At 53.0% G+C, this 13,608-nt stretch overlaps 1 protein-coding gene across 1 annotated transcript in view; it reads left to right on the top strand.

Moving 5' to 3' along the window:
• Window positions 1–13,608, top strand: part of LOC110568942 (breakpoint cluster region protein-like) — a 135,739-nt gene that overhangs the window by 90,941 nt on the left and 31,190 nt on the right. The window contains 3 exon segments of the mRNA XM_064362843.1: window positions 1,469–1,650; window positions 8,931–9,035; window positions 9,321–9,506. Of these exon segments, the coding sequence (XP_064218913.1) occupies window positions 1,469–1,650; window positions 8,931–9,035; window positions 9,321–9,506 (473 nt within the window).

Here is a 13,608-nt window from a genome sequence, read left to right on the forward strand (position 1 = left end):
CAGACCCCACAGGCAGATGCCCAAAGACTGTTCCTGGCAGCAAGACGGTAGCATTTTGGGTCCCCTTTTCTTTTTTCTTTTTCTGTCTTTCTTTCTTTCTTTTCTTTACTTTTTTTTTTTTTTTTTTGAGAAAGAGTCGTGCTCTGTCACCTAGGGTGGAGTGCAGTGGAGCAATCTCGGTTCATTGCAACTCCACCTCCCGGGTTCAAGCGATTCTCCTGCCTCAGTCTCCCAAGTAGCTGGGATTACTACAAGCACCTGCCACCACGCCCGGCTAATTTTTTGTATTTTTAGTAGAGATGGGGTTTCACCATGTTGGTCAGGCTGGTCTTGAACTCCTGACCTCAAGTGATCCACCCGCCTCGGCCTCCCAAAGTGCTGGGATTACAGGCATGAGCCACTGTGCCAGGCCAGGGGTCCCCCTTTCTGTAGCAACCCAACCCGCCTGTATGGGAGAGAACAAACTGTTTTCTCTGTACACAAGCTCAACACAGAACACTTATGTGACCAAATGCGGGGACTTTTTCCGACACCAAGCAGTTCTCTGCAGACACCAGGTGGGTGTCCTACAATTTCAACTCAGTTCTGACCCTGTCTACCTGGAGTTAGCGTCGGATCCCACAGTTAAGGGCTCAGCTCTGGAAGACTGCCCCTAACTTCGCGTGTCAGTAGCAAGTCTAGGTTGTCTGGAGTAAATTGGAGATTCTAGCAGCCCCCTTTTTGCGTTTGATCCTTTGCTGGAATGGCTTACAGAACTCGAAAATAACTTACTATATGACCGTTTTTTAATAAAAAGACACAACTCGGGAACAGCCAGACAGAAGAGGTACATAGAGCAAGGTCTGTGGGAAGGGGCGCAGAGCTTCCTGCCCTCCCCTGGCACTGCCATGTTTTCAACCCCAGAAGCTCTCCCAACCCTGTCCTTTTGGACAGCCTTCATTGTGTAGGCATGATTAACTATATCACCGGCCACTGGTGATCAACCTTCAGCTGTGGGTCTTCCCCAGAGAGTTGGGGGTGCCAACTCTCTAATCATGTGGTTGGTTCTTCTGGCAACCAGCCCCCTTCCTGAGGCCGTCCAGGAGCCCCAGCCACCTGTCATTCATTAGCATACATAAAGACATTTATTACTTTGGAGATTCCAAGGTTTTTAGGAACTGTGTGCCAGGAAAGTAGGGAGTGGGGTATGCAAAGATCAAATACATAGTTCTTATGTCACAACCCCCACCAAGGGGCAGACATGTCTCAGAAAGTCCCTTGTATTGTCTGAGGAGTGAGCCCACGTTCATCCCCCCCACCCTTGTGATCTTTGATCAGTCCGTCGTGAAGGTGACATCAGCATACCCGAGGTCCTTGTGAGATGCTTGTTGGGGACAGAGATAGTGTCAGCTGGGTACGTGCTGGGACAGGTTGGGTATGGATGCTCCCTTCTCTGTCTCTAACACAGGATGCTTCTTTGCACACGCAGATGGCTCGTTCGGAACACCACCTGGGTATGGCTGCGCTGCAGACCGGGCAGAGGAGCAGCGCCGGCACCAAGACGGGCTGCCCTACATCGATGGCTCACCCTCCTCATCGCCCCACCTTAGCAGCAAGGGCAGGGACAGCCGAGATGCGCTGGTCTCGGGAGCCCTGGAGTCCACTAAAGCGGTGAGTCCCCACGGCGCATGTGTGGCAGGTGGGCCAGGTGTGGCTCCCTGAAGCGCAGCCCCGTGCTCAGGGGTACCTAGCAGGTAGGTGGTGGAGCAGCCAATGGTTTGGAAGCCGAATGGGTCTTGAAAAACTCCTTCCTCATCTCTACATGTGGTACACTGACAGCTTGCCAGGCGTGTTGAGCCGGGAGATCGGGGGATGCTTTGGTGGAGGAGGAGGGTAGCACGTGGAGGAGGAGGCAGCACGTGGTCTTGAGGCTGAGAACGTCAGCACCAGAGACCACCTGCATGAAACAAGCAAGACCTGCATGGTGGCCCCGGCAATGCTGCTGAGCTGGGTGGTGTCCGGGCTCGGGTCCCTTTGCTTCATGAAGTTCTCTTGCTCCCTTATACCAAAGTGTGTGCTGAGGATGGCTCCCTCCATGTGACCAGAGCCTTTCCTGTGAGTTTTCACTTGACCCTCGTTAATAATTCTTGGCCTTGCTATCACTTTCACTTTAAAAATGTGGAACTGAAGTCCTGTGGTGGATTCCCCAAGGTTGCGCGGCTAGAGAATAGTGGCACATTCAGGAGATGCTCTGCCGTGCCCACTGAGAAAGCAGTGGACCTGCCCCCACCCACCGTGAGAACATAGCCTGGGGTGGCCTCAGGCTGGGTGGTGCTGGGCCAGCTCGGCCCTGCATGGAGGCCTGACTCCTCTCTCTGGTCCCACAGCTCGGGGGCTGCTTCAGCCGTGCTCTGGGCCCAGATGCACACCCCTTGCCGTTGGTGCATGTCCCGCCACTTGACCTCTTGGGCTGAGAAAATCGCTGCCCAGGGCAGTTGCTTCTTTTTGTCTTTTTGGTCCCTGATGACAGATACCTTTCCCGGTCTGCTTAGCTTATTTCTAGATGGTTTCCACCCCGATAACAGCATAGCCTGGCACAGTGGCTTGCACCTGTAATCCAAGCTGCTCAGGAAGCTGAGGTGGGAAGGTTGCTTGAGTCCAGGAGTTGGAGACTGCAGTGAACTGTGATCTTTTCACTGCACTCCAGCCTGGGCAACAAAGCAAGACCCCATGTTTAAAAAATAATAATAATAATAAAAAGAATGAAAAGAAAAAAAATAATAAAAAGAGCAAGAGAGGAATGGGCTTTACCCCATTTCTGTAAGGATGCTCCAGAAGTGTGTCTTCTCACTGAGCTGCTTTTCTCTGGGGCTGATGCATTAGCTGCAGGCCCGGGACTGCAGCTTATGTATATGCTTTTGTGATTTCTGAAGGCCTTGGTGCTGGGCAGCCTTCTCGTTCTGCACCAAGAGGATGGGAGAGGAAGCCAGTGGGTAACATATACCTGCTCCATGCAGCACACACAGGCTGCTGACTTAGGCAACTCTTCCTACCCCACGTCAAGTGTCAGCTTTTTACCGACCAGGAGGCCGAGGTTCAAAGAGGTGAAGTAACTTGCTTGGGCCGCACAGCTCCAGGGTTTGAAGCCTTCCTGATTCTTCAGTGGACACACTTTCCCTCCCTCAGCTGTCTTGTCTTTCTTGGTGCATCCCCTCTCTTGCTGCTTCGTGAGCATGGTTTGGTACAGAGAAGGACCAAGTTCAGGTAGACTAAGTGCTGAACTTGAGAAAGGCTATTTCTTTCCATCATCCTTGAGGGCTGTCTTCACCCAGCCAGTCCTTGGTGCACCTCCTGGCCCTGAAAGGAAGCTGATCTGCCCACTTGGTGACCCTGGTTCCTGTCTAGTGGTGGGGCCTCTCACTCACATGCGGCTCTGACTTGGAGTATAACCCTCACCTTTCAGTGTGGGGCTCCTCTTCTGTGAAGCCACCACGATCCATCCTGGTCCCCCGGCTCCTGCTCCCTGCTTCTGCGCTTACAGCAGTTGTAGGCATTTTTCACAGTGCACGTCCTGCAGGAGGTTGCTTGTCTGTGCCTGCCAGGTCAGAGTTTCCAGTCCCAAGCACACCCCCTGGCCCAGAGCTGGTCTGAAGAGGAAGGGATTGGATTGGAGGAGAACTATGTGTAGCTCCTTTCCAGAAACCTTCGGGTGCTCCTCCCAGTGGTTGGGACCCCAGGACGGGTGTCCTTCACCGCCGTGGAGACAAGCATAGCCTTGACTTCCTGGTTTCCCTGCCAGCCGTGCAACAAGCCATGCACATATCATCTTTGATTTTTGATCTTTAGTTTGAAGACATGGCTGTCGCTTCCTAGGACACCCCACTTCCCCCAGGGAGAATGGTGCTCTTTTTTTCTTTTTTTTTTTTTTTGAGACAGAGTTTTGCTCTTCTTGCCCAGGTTGGAGTGCAATGGCGTGATTTCGGCTCGCTGCAACCTCTGCCTCCTGGTTTCAAGTGATTCTCCTGCCTCAGCCTACTGAGTAGCTGGGATTACAGGCATGCACCACCATACCTGGCTAGGTAGAGATGGGGTTTCTCTATGTTGGTCGGGCTGGTCTTGAACTCCCAACCTCAGGTGATCCACCCACCTCAGCCTCCCAAAGTGTTGGGATTACAGGTGTGAGCCACTGCACCTGGTCGGGAGCATGGTGATCTTGAGGCCAGAGGCACCCTGATCCTGACCAGCTCGTGGGGCATGGGCATCAGCCTGCTCATCCCTCTCCTCCTGCACATCCCCACCCACCCCATATTTGGTCCCAGATGCTGATACTGAGTTTTCTGGGCCATGGGGCCATCAGGAAACCCTCAGGCAACTCTTTGGCAGTTCAGGGTCTCAGTGGACTCCTGTGGCACGGGTCTTTTCTGTGAATACTCATTCATAGTGTAGGCAGAGGTTGGACAGAGGCCAGGCACCCCCTTGCCCAGGGTGCTGTGGGAAGGATTCACATAGGCTGGCCTATTGCGACAACCTTCAGCCCCAGGACCCTGCACAGAGGTCATCCCCTCACCATCTCTGTGCCTTGAGGACCAGGTTTTTGGGGTGCTCGCTGGTTGGGCTGCAGAGCAATGTCTAGCCTGTTGCTAATGAAAACCTGCCCTTACCCAGAGCAGAAGAGTGTCCTTTCTCCAGCAGCTGTGCTGGCTGCACACTCCCAGCCTGGAGCAGCCTGGCCCTCTCAGTCAGTGTTCTGCACCCTGATCATCACTGGGCTCCCCCAGATTAGGGGGACCGGGAGGAAGGTTAGAAGGGGCCTCCTTGCTCTCTGCCCTGTCCTGAAACTCAGTTCCAGCTCCCGCCCTTGTGTGGGCCTGGCAGCCAGTTGACAACAGTTTTGTTCACCTTGTTCGTGTTGGCTTTTCCTGCTTGGTTGTCACAAGCCCAGTTGGTTTTGTGGGTTCTTTGTTGGCTTTTATTTAGCCTCAGGTTTTGTGTTTGCACCCGCCCGGAGAGGGTCGTGGTAGGAGGGCCTTCCTTCCATGTCACTGACTTCTTTTTCCAACTTTCCTTTACCTCCGGCTTCCTCCCCGCCCCGGCCTCCTTGCCTGGCTGCACGGCCCTCCCTGCATTAACATCCTTTCCCATAACTGGCACGTGCACAGTCCTGAGTTATAAATAGCCCCAGGCCTGGCCCTCCCTTTTACTCTCTCATTTTCTCTCCATGGACTTGGCTGGTTTCTGAGCCATTCCTGTCTGATGCCACCAACACTAGACTCTAGAAGACTCTAGAAGATTCTTAGTCTGAGGAGAAGTGCCCTCATCCTGTGTCTTGTCTCCACCCCACCCAGTCCATGGCCTGGGCCAGATGTTCCCTGAGCAGCCCCGTCCTTCAGAACAGGATGGGAGAGCTGGACCGTGTGCCTTCCTGCCTGCGCTGTTTTTCCTCCTGGCTCTCCAAACCATGTGGACAGAAGGAGACACCGTGCTCCCACCCACACGGGCACCAGCATCTCACACTGGGTGGGGCCGTCATGGGCCCTGCTGCCCTGGCAGCCTCCCTGGGCCCTGCAGGCCCCCTGGTACTCATAGTAGCAAGATTGTCCTCAGAACATGAGCAGGATTTGCAGGCTGGGTGGGTGGGTGGCGCTGCCCCAGGGGCCTGCCATTCCCTTCACCTCTTCCCCTCTTGTCGGGCAGGGAGCAGCATCTGCACACGGTGGGAGACACCTGTACAGGCAGCCGGGGGCTGCTTTCACCGACTCCACCATTCGTGATGGGCGGGGAGGGGGGTGTCATAGGCCACCCCACCCTATGTGTACGTGCACCGTGGGCAGCAGACTTGCTGCACTTTGGTGGCATTTCAGGGCACTGAGGCAGGCTCAACTGGCACACTGTCATGTGGAAACCCTGAAGGAGCCCTCATAAAAACGCTGCCAAAACTAGGACCCAGCCAGGTCTTTGAGATCCACTCATTGATTTAGTAAATGAATTTTAATTGAGCACCTGGGTGTTCTGGGCACCGTGTTAGGCAAGGAAGTTCCTAGCTCAGGCACAGCCATGGCCTGGAAGCTCCCGCCCATGGAGTCACTGCCTACCCTGCCCTGGGGGGACAGGTGTGCCTGGGACATGCTTGTCCTTTTCCTGCAGCTGCTCTCAGCCCAGATCTTGATGGCTATCCCCTCCACACATATGCTCGTGTGTATAAATGCATATATATACACACATATACACAGGCACCTGGGCAGGCTCACAGTTCATGCACACATTCTCACAGGTATGCACACACTTAGGAGATTCCCAGGACAAAATGGTGGCCCAGGAAGGGTTTTTAGATGGTCCCAGTGGGCAGGTGAGGCTTTGTGGTCTAAGCCCCAGGGACTCAAGTGGGGCACAGGGTAGAGCTTTCTCCCCAGCCAGTGGAGGCTCCTGGCGGGAGGACTTTTGCCTGAGACCATGGGGCAGCACAGGCCCTAGGCCTTTCCTGTTGAACCTGCTGTCTATACCATGACTTGGCTCCCTCCTAGTGGGCCAGGGAAATAGGACAGCAGGGTTGGGTGTAGGCAGGCGCTGTGCTGGGACCCTGATTCCACATCCAAATTCTACAGATACCATGAGGACTGAGCTGGCCTCAGTCAGATCCTTCTTGAAGCCCATCAGTTTTCACTGGGGGTGATTCTGCTCCCAGGGCATACGTGGCACCATCTGGAGACATTTTTGGCTACCACAGCTTAGGGGAGAGGGTGTTACTCACATATGGTAGGTGGAGGCCAGGGATGCTGCACTGAATTTTGCAAGGCACAGGACGCCGTCCAGTCCCTGACAGAGCCCCTCCAGGATGTCAGTGGGGCTGAAGAGGAGCTTGCCCGCAGCCAGTAATTTTCTCCGAAAGTGGAAAACTGAGTAATCAGGGACCACCACCCCAGTTCCACACCCGTGAGCCCAGCAACCAGTGGAGAGGTAGGTGGGGCTGTCACAGACACAGACTCCACTCCCCACACATGCACACACACACACACACACACACACACACTCACTCACTCACTCTCTGGCACTTCTCTTTGACTGCTGGCGGAGCTGATGGTCACAGGCAGGCAGAGGGAGCAGAGCCTCAGCCCGGTGGAGCACTGAGGTGCTGCCATGGGCATGGCCAGCCTCCAACATTGTTGATAGCCAGGGAGCAGGTGGGAGTGGCCCAGAAGTCAGGTGGCAGTTTCCTTGGCCTTTGGCGTCATCTTTGATGTCATGCCTTTGCTAGGGCTGTTGTAAGTAAACATCACAGACTGGGGAGTTTATTTTCCTGTAGCTCTGGAGGCCTGAAGTCCAAGGCCAAGGGGTTGGCAGGGTTGGTTTCTTCTCAGGCCCCTCTCCCGGGCTTGTCTTCTCTATGTGCCTTCACATGATGTTCCCTCCATTTGAGTCTGTGTCATGATCTCTTCTTCTTTTACAAGTCCTGGTGGGGTGCTGTGGTTCATGCCTATAATCTCAGCGCTCAGGGAGGCCATGGTGGAAGGATTGTTTGAGCTCAGGCGTTCAAGACCAGCCTGGGCAATGTGGCTTTTTTTTTTTTTTTTTGAGATGCAGTTTCGCTCTTGTTGCTCAGGCTGGAGTGCAATGGCGTGATCACAGCTCACTGCAACCTCCACCTCCTGGGTTCAGGCAATTCTCCTGCCTCTGCCTCCCCAGTAGCTGGGATTACAGTTACCCGCTACCACTCCTGGCTAATTTTTGTATTTTTGGTAGAGATGGGGTTTTACCATGTTGGCCAAGCTGGTGGTCTCGAACTCCTGACCTCAGGTGATCTGCTCTCCTTGGCCTCCCAAAGTGCTGGGATTACAGGCATGAGCCACCATGCCTCCCCCAAAAAGATTTTTTTAAGTTAGTAGAGCATGGTCAGGGGGTGCCTGTGGTTCCAGCTACTTGGGAGGATTAGGTGCGAGGATTGCTTCAGCCTGGACTCTGGAGGCTGCAGTAAGCTGTGACTGTGCCACAGCACTCCAGTCTGAGTGACAGAGGGAGACCTCGTCTCAAAAAAAAGAACCAGACATATGGAACCTTTTGGCTTTGGTTTAGCTTAATTACCTCCTTAAAGCCCTGCCTTCAAATACAGTAACATTCTAAGGTACCGGGGGTTAAGGCTTCAACATGAATTTGGGTTGGGGGCAGGGAGACGTTATCATAACTCAGAAGGCAGCCTCCCGGGGCCATGGGCTCTGTCCCCTACATTAACGTCCAACAGTGTGCCAGCTCCATCTTTTGGAGATAAAAACAGTAGAGAATCCCTGAACTTTCAGCAGGAACGCTGATGGGAAGGGTACTTTGTCATAGCCCACATCTAAGAGGGCCCCTGCCAATGATGTCAGGGTCTAAAAAGCAGGGTCAGGGGACACAGGTCTTGATCCCAAGGGATGGGGTTCTTCTGGAGTAGGTGTTACAGTCCCTGTATTTGGGAGGGAGGTGCTGCGTAGGCCCCGTCAGTCAAAGGGTCATGTGGCAGCAGGAGTCAGAGAATCCAGGTGAGGGAGCCCCATGTGAGCAGTGCGGAGGGGAGCTTGGCTGCAGCAGGAGCCCGGTGGCCATGTCATGGGCTCCGTCACCCCGTCGGGTCAGATTTCTCTTTCTGCTTCCTTGACCGTGTCAGGCAGCTACTCCTGGGTTGCATGCAGAAGGCGTGGAGAGAGGCCTGGCCCAGCCTGCTCCGCACCACAGTTTCTGTTTCGTGGTCTGGCAAGATTATAGGTGGCTCCAGGTATTGCCCCTGGGATTCTCTGTGGCCGCAACCGTGTGGCTGAGTATGTGTTGAGGGTCCCCTTCCTCCCTTTAATTCCATGTGGAGCCTTCATGGGGGTAGGGGTTTGTCCAGAGGTCAACAAGCTGACCCTCCTCTCTCAGAAGGCCCTGATGCAAGCATCCCCCTTCCACCCTTCCAGTCTGACGTCTGTCTGTTTCTCCTGCAGAGTGAGCTGGACTTGGAAAAGGGCTTGGAGATGAGAAAATGGGTCCTGTCTGGAATCCTGGCCAGCGAGGAGACCTACCTGAGCCACCTGGAGGCACTGCTACTGGTGAGGAGGGTGTAGGAAACTGAGCAGGGTGGGGCGGGGCAGGGTGACAGAGTTGTGGAGCTCTTTGCCCATAAGTCCCAGGTCAGCTGTCAGAGCCTGGGTGCAGCTCGCTGTCCCTGGTGTGGATACCAGTGGAAGACTGAGTTGCCAAACAAAGCTGGTTTTAAAATTGTATTTGTTATGTGATTTAGAAATAAAAGTGCGTATGTTAAGTAACCGTGACTGTCCACTGTCATGCTGTGTACCTGACAGATGGCAGCCCCTCTCACCTGTGCCCTCTTCCAGCCCATGAAGCCTTCGAAAGCTGCTGCCACCACTTCTCAGCCGGTGCTGACGAGTCAGCAGATCGAGACCATCTTCTTCAAAGTGCCTCAGCTCTACGAGATCCACAAGGAGTTCTATGATGGGCTCTTCCCCTGCGTGCAGCAGTGGAGCCACCAGCAGCGGGTGGGCGACCTCTTCCAGGAGCTGGTGAGTGACCCAGAGCCGGTACTACTCCTAGCTAATTTTTTGTATTTTTACTAGAGAGGGTTTTGCTGTGTTGGCCAGGCTGGTCTCGAACTCCCAGCCTCAAGTGATCCACCCACCTCAGCCTTCCAAAGTGCTGGGATTACAGGTGTGAGCCACCTTGCCCAGCCTTTTTTAAAAAAATTTATTTATATAGAGTTTTTTTTTTTTTTTGAGACGGAATCTCCGTCGCCCAGGCTGGAGTGTAGTGGCGCGATCTCGGTTCACTAGCAATTCTCCTGCCTCAGCCTCCTGAGTAGCTAGGATTACAGGCGAGTGCCAACACACTCAACTAATTTTTGTATTTTTAGTAGAGATGGGGTTTCATCATGTTGGCCAGGCTGGTCTCAAACTCCTGACCTCGTGATCTGCCTGCCTCAGCCTCCCAAAGTGCTGGGATTATAGATGTGAGCCACTGTGCCCAGCCTTATGTAGGTACTTATAAAAAGAGACAGGGACTCACTATGTTGTCCAGGCTGGAGTGCAGTGGCTATTCACAGGCACGATTCCACTGCTAATCAGCACAGGAATTTTGACCTCCTTTGATTACAGCCTTGGCTGTTTTACTTCTTAGGCGAACTGGTGGTTCCCAACTCCTGGGAGGTCACCATATTGATGCCAAACTTAGTGTGTAGTGTACTACAGCCCAGAACTGGCTGAAGCCATCCTCCAGCCTCAGCCTTCAGTGTAGCTGGGACCACAGGTACGCACACCACCATACCCTGTGTGCACACACTTTACCTGAAGCAGGCTTCCTCCACAGGGAAACAAGTCCTCTAGGGGCAGGTGTGGACTGAGGCCAGGCTCCCTCTAAGTGTGAAGAGCATGTGATTCCTTAAAAGCCCTGTCCTCAGCACTCCTGGACTACCCAGACACGACACTCAGCTGTGGCCTCAGGCTTCTCTTTGGCTGGTGCTGGGGACTGAGTTTTCTGCTCTGAGGTGTGGCTTTCCTGTAGGCAGAACCCTCCGTCTGCTACCCTGTGCTGCAGACCCCCTCAGACTCCAGGCCAGAGCTAAGACATGAGAAACACACAAGGCACTTACTTTGTTCCAGTTCTTGCTTCTTGGGGCTCTTACCCCTACGGCCAGAGAGCAGAAGGCTGTATTTTGATGCACGCTGCACCCTCCATCTTTGAAGTCCCCCATTTCTCCCTGTGTGTGTCAGCAGTTTTAAAAGTAGTGGACATAACTTGGCCTGCCGCCCTCCTGAGAAAGGAAGAATCGTGGTGTTGAGGGAAGAAAAACATCCAGAGCTCTTCCTAAATAATATTTGAAATTGTTCAGAGACTTTTAAAAAATGTTAATATCTGATGAACACTGGAATTTAACTTTGGAAAGTTTCTGCTGGCTTCCCTGAAGGCCTTGAGCTAGGTAGCCTTCATGAGTGAGATGACGCAGCTGGAAGACTCGGGGGAGAGGCTGGGGCTGCAGTGGGAAGTTGTTCCCCGTAACCACAAGCTGAGTACTCACGTGTGCCCAACCTGGGCTGGGTGTTGGGGTCTCTGGAAGAACAGATAAGCCGGGTGCCTGCCCTTGTCCCTGCAGACCAGCTCAGTAGGGTTGGCCTAGCACTGCTCCGTGAGGCTTCCTGGTTGGACAAGTCTTAGGACCAAAGGAGCTCACAGTGCCCTGCCCACCTCTGGTGCCGCCTCCAAGCCCAGGAACTCATGATCCACATCCAGTGGTTCAGAAAGCCAGACCCAGATGTGGCTTCTGCCACTGCCTCCTGTGGGGCTCCACGGACTGACTTCCCCACTCCGGGTTTTGTTTCTGGCTGCAGTTTTATCAACTCAGAATTTTTATTTTTCTAATTATTTCAGACTTACAGGAGAAGTATAAGAACGGGACAAAGTATAGCCTTCACCCAGATACACTGATTGTAACTTTTTGCCACATTTGCTTTATGTCTTTTTGTGCACACACAAACACACATGCACACATACACACAAGCACAGGATATTTTTCCCCTCTGAATACTTCATTGTGTATTTGCTGTGAACAAGGACATTCTCTTCTGTAACCCACAGTACAATTTGTTAAATTCAGGAAATTTCACACTGATGATCTACTATGATTTAATATATAGTTCATATACATTTCCTCCAAATTAACAGTCGCATTCTTCACAGCTGTTTTCATTCTCTCATTCGGGTCCCGGTTTAAGATCATGTTGCGAACTTGGTTGTCACCTCTCTTTAGTCTCCTTCAATCTGCACCAGTTCCTTAGACTTTGCTTGTCTTCGGTGACCTTGACTTTGTTTTTTTTGGAGGCGGAGTCTCTATCACCCAGGCTGGAGTGCAGTGGCATGATCTCGGCTCACTGCAGCCTCTGCCTCCTGGATTCAAGCAATTCTCTTGCCTCAGCCTCCCACATAGCTGAGATTACAGGTGCACGCCTTCACACCTGGCTAATTTTTGTATTTTCAGTAGAGATGAGGTTTCACTATGTTGGCCAGGCTGGTCTCACACTCCTGACCTCAAGTGATCTGCCTGCCTCAGCGTCCCCCAGAGTGCTAGGATTATACAGGCGTGAGCTGCTGTGCCCAGCTGACCTTGACATTTTTTGAAGGGCATAGGCCCTCCCAGGTTTGCCGGTTTCCTCAGGAATAGCTTCATGTTCAACGCAATAGCACCACAGCAAAGAGGCCATGTGCTTCTCAGCGCATCAGATCCGGAGGTGTGTTTTTGATTAGTGAAAAATGTGGAAAGGAATTGCTTAGAACTTCTCACAAGCCACCTAGAAGATGTGAGCTCCTGGAGCAGGAGGGAGGAGAAGTCCTGAAAGGAGTCCTCCTCCCAAGACCCCAGAGACCCTGCCCAGCTATCACCTCTTCTGAGAGACTGTCCTGGCCCTGACCACATTCTCCAAAGCAGCCCCATTGCTCTTGGTCCCCATCCCGGTTGTAACCATCTGCCATCACATTGCCCGTGTGTGTTCACACATGTGTTTATCAGGTGCTCTCCTGTTAGAACACCAGCTTCAGAGGGCAACGCCTTGTCTCAATTATTCACCACTGTGGTGACAAGGCCTAAAGCAGGCCCTTAGTTTGGTGGGGAGATACTCAGTGACTTACAGAGGAGAAAGGAGGGAAAGGAAGAGCTCTGGGCCTCATCACTGCACTGACAAGGAAGAACCTAGCATTGGAGGATACAAGGTTTCCTCAGTGTGGCAGGGGCTGGTGGGTGTCTTCCGGCTGCTACCCTTTCCTTGTACACTCTAAGACCCTTCACACAGCCTCCATAGGGAGCAGGGCCAGAAGGTCAGATAATACCAAGGGTGTCTGGTTTATCCAGCATCCGGCATTGTCATCTGTAGAAACATAAAACTCAATATAAATGCAAATGCACATGGAAATAAAAGTAGATTTGACGCAAAACAAACGCCAGGAGCCATGAATGCCTTGGGCTTCCAGTTTGCAATCAGCTGCAGGGGGAGTCTCCAGCCCTGACCAGTGCATCTCCTGGGTCTGCCCTTCCACTTCCCAGGCCTGGGTTTGCTGGTTTTCCCTCGCTGCCCCTAAAGCTGTTGTGAGGCCCAGAGATAGCTGTGTCTGCTGCACTCATATGCAGGGGAAGTTGTTGCTGAGTCGAGTGTGTGTCTGAGCTGGAAGTGCAGTAAGCACATCTGTTATAGCCTTTGGTTTAATAGAGAACAAACAAAACACCTCTCACCTTACAGCCAGTCAGTCTCTCCCCTGCCAGATGTGCAGCGTGACACTGGGGCACCCTCACCAGGCCCGGGATGGGCTCGTGTCTGTGCAGCGGGAGGTTCTCTTCTGCAGAGGCAGCTGGACTCTGTGTGTCTTATGTGTCTGAAGGGACTGGACAGGAGTGGACACTGTGAGTGGGATGGAGGGTGACCTCCATGTCCAGGATACACTCCTGCAGCCAGAATGACAAGGTGCTGTGTGCAGACACTTGTCCAGATTCACTGACAACCTCGAACTTTAGCTGCCGCTCGTGGCACCATTTCAGTGAGTGGGGTGGGAGGAATAAGTAGCTCTGGAAGGGAACTGTTACCTGCCTGGCATCGTGAGTCACTTCTCAGCATGTCATTTTGGGAG

This window comes from Aotus nancymaae, unplaced genomic scaffold (genome assembly GCF_030222135.1).
Source record: "Aotus nancymaae isolate 86718 unplaced genomic scaffold, 86718_ANA_hifiasm-v0.15.2.pri h1tg000049l, whole genome shotgun sequence".
Taxonomy (NCBI): domain Eukaryota; kingdom Metazoa; phylum Chordata; class Mammalia; order Primates; family Aotidae; genus Aotus; species Aotus nancymaae.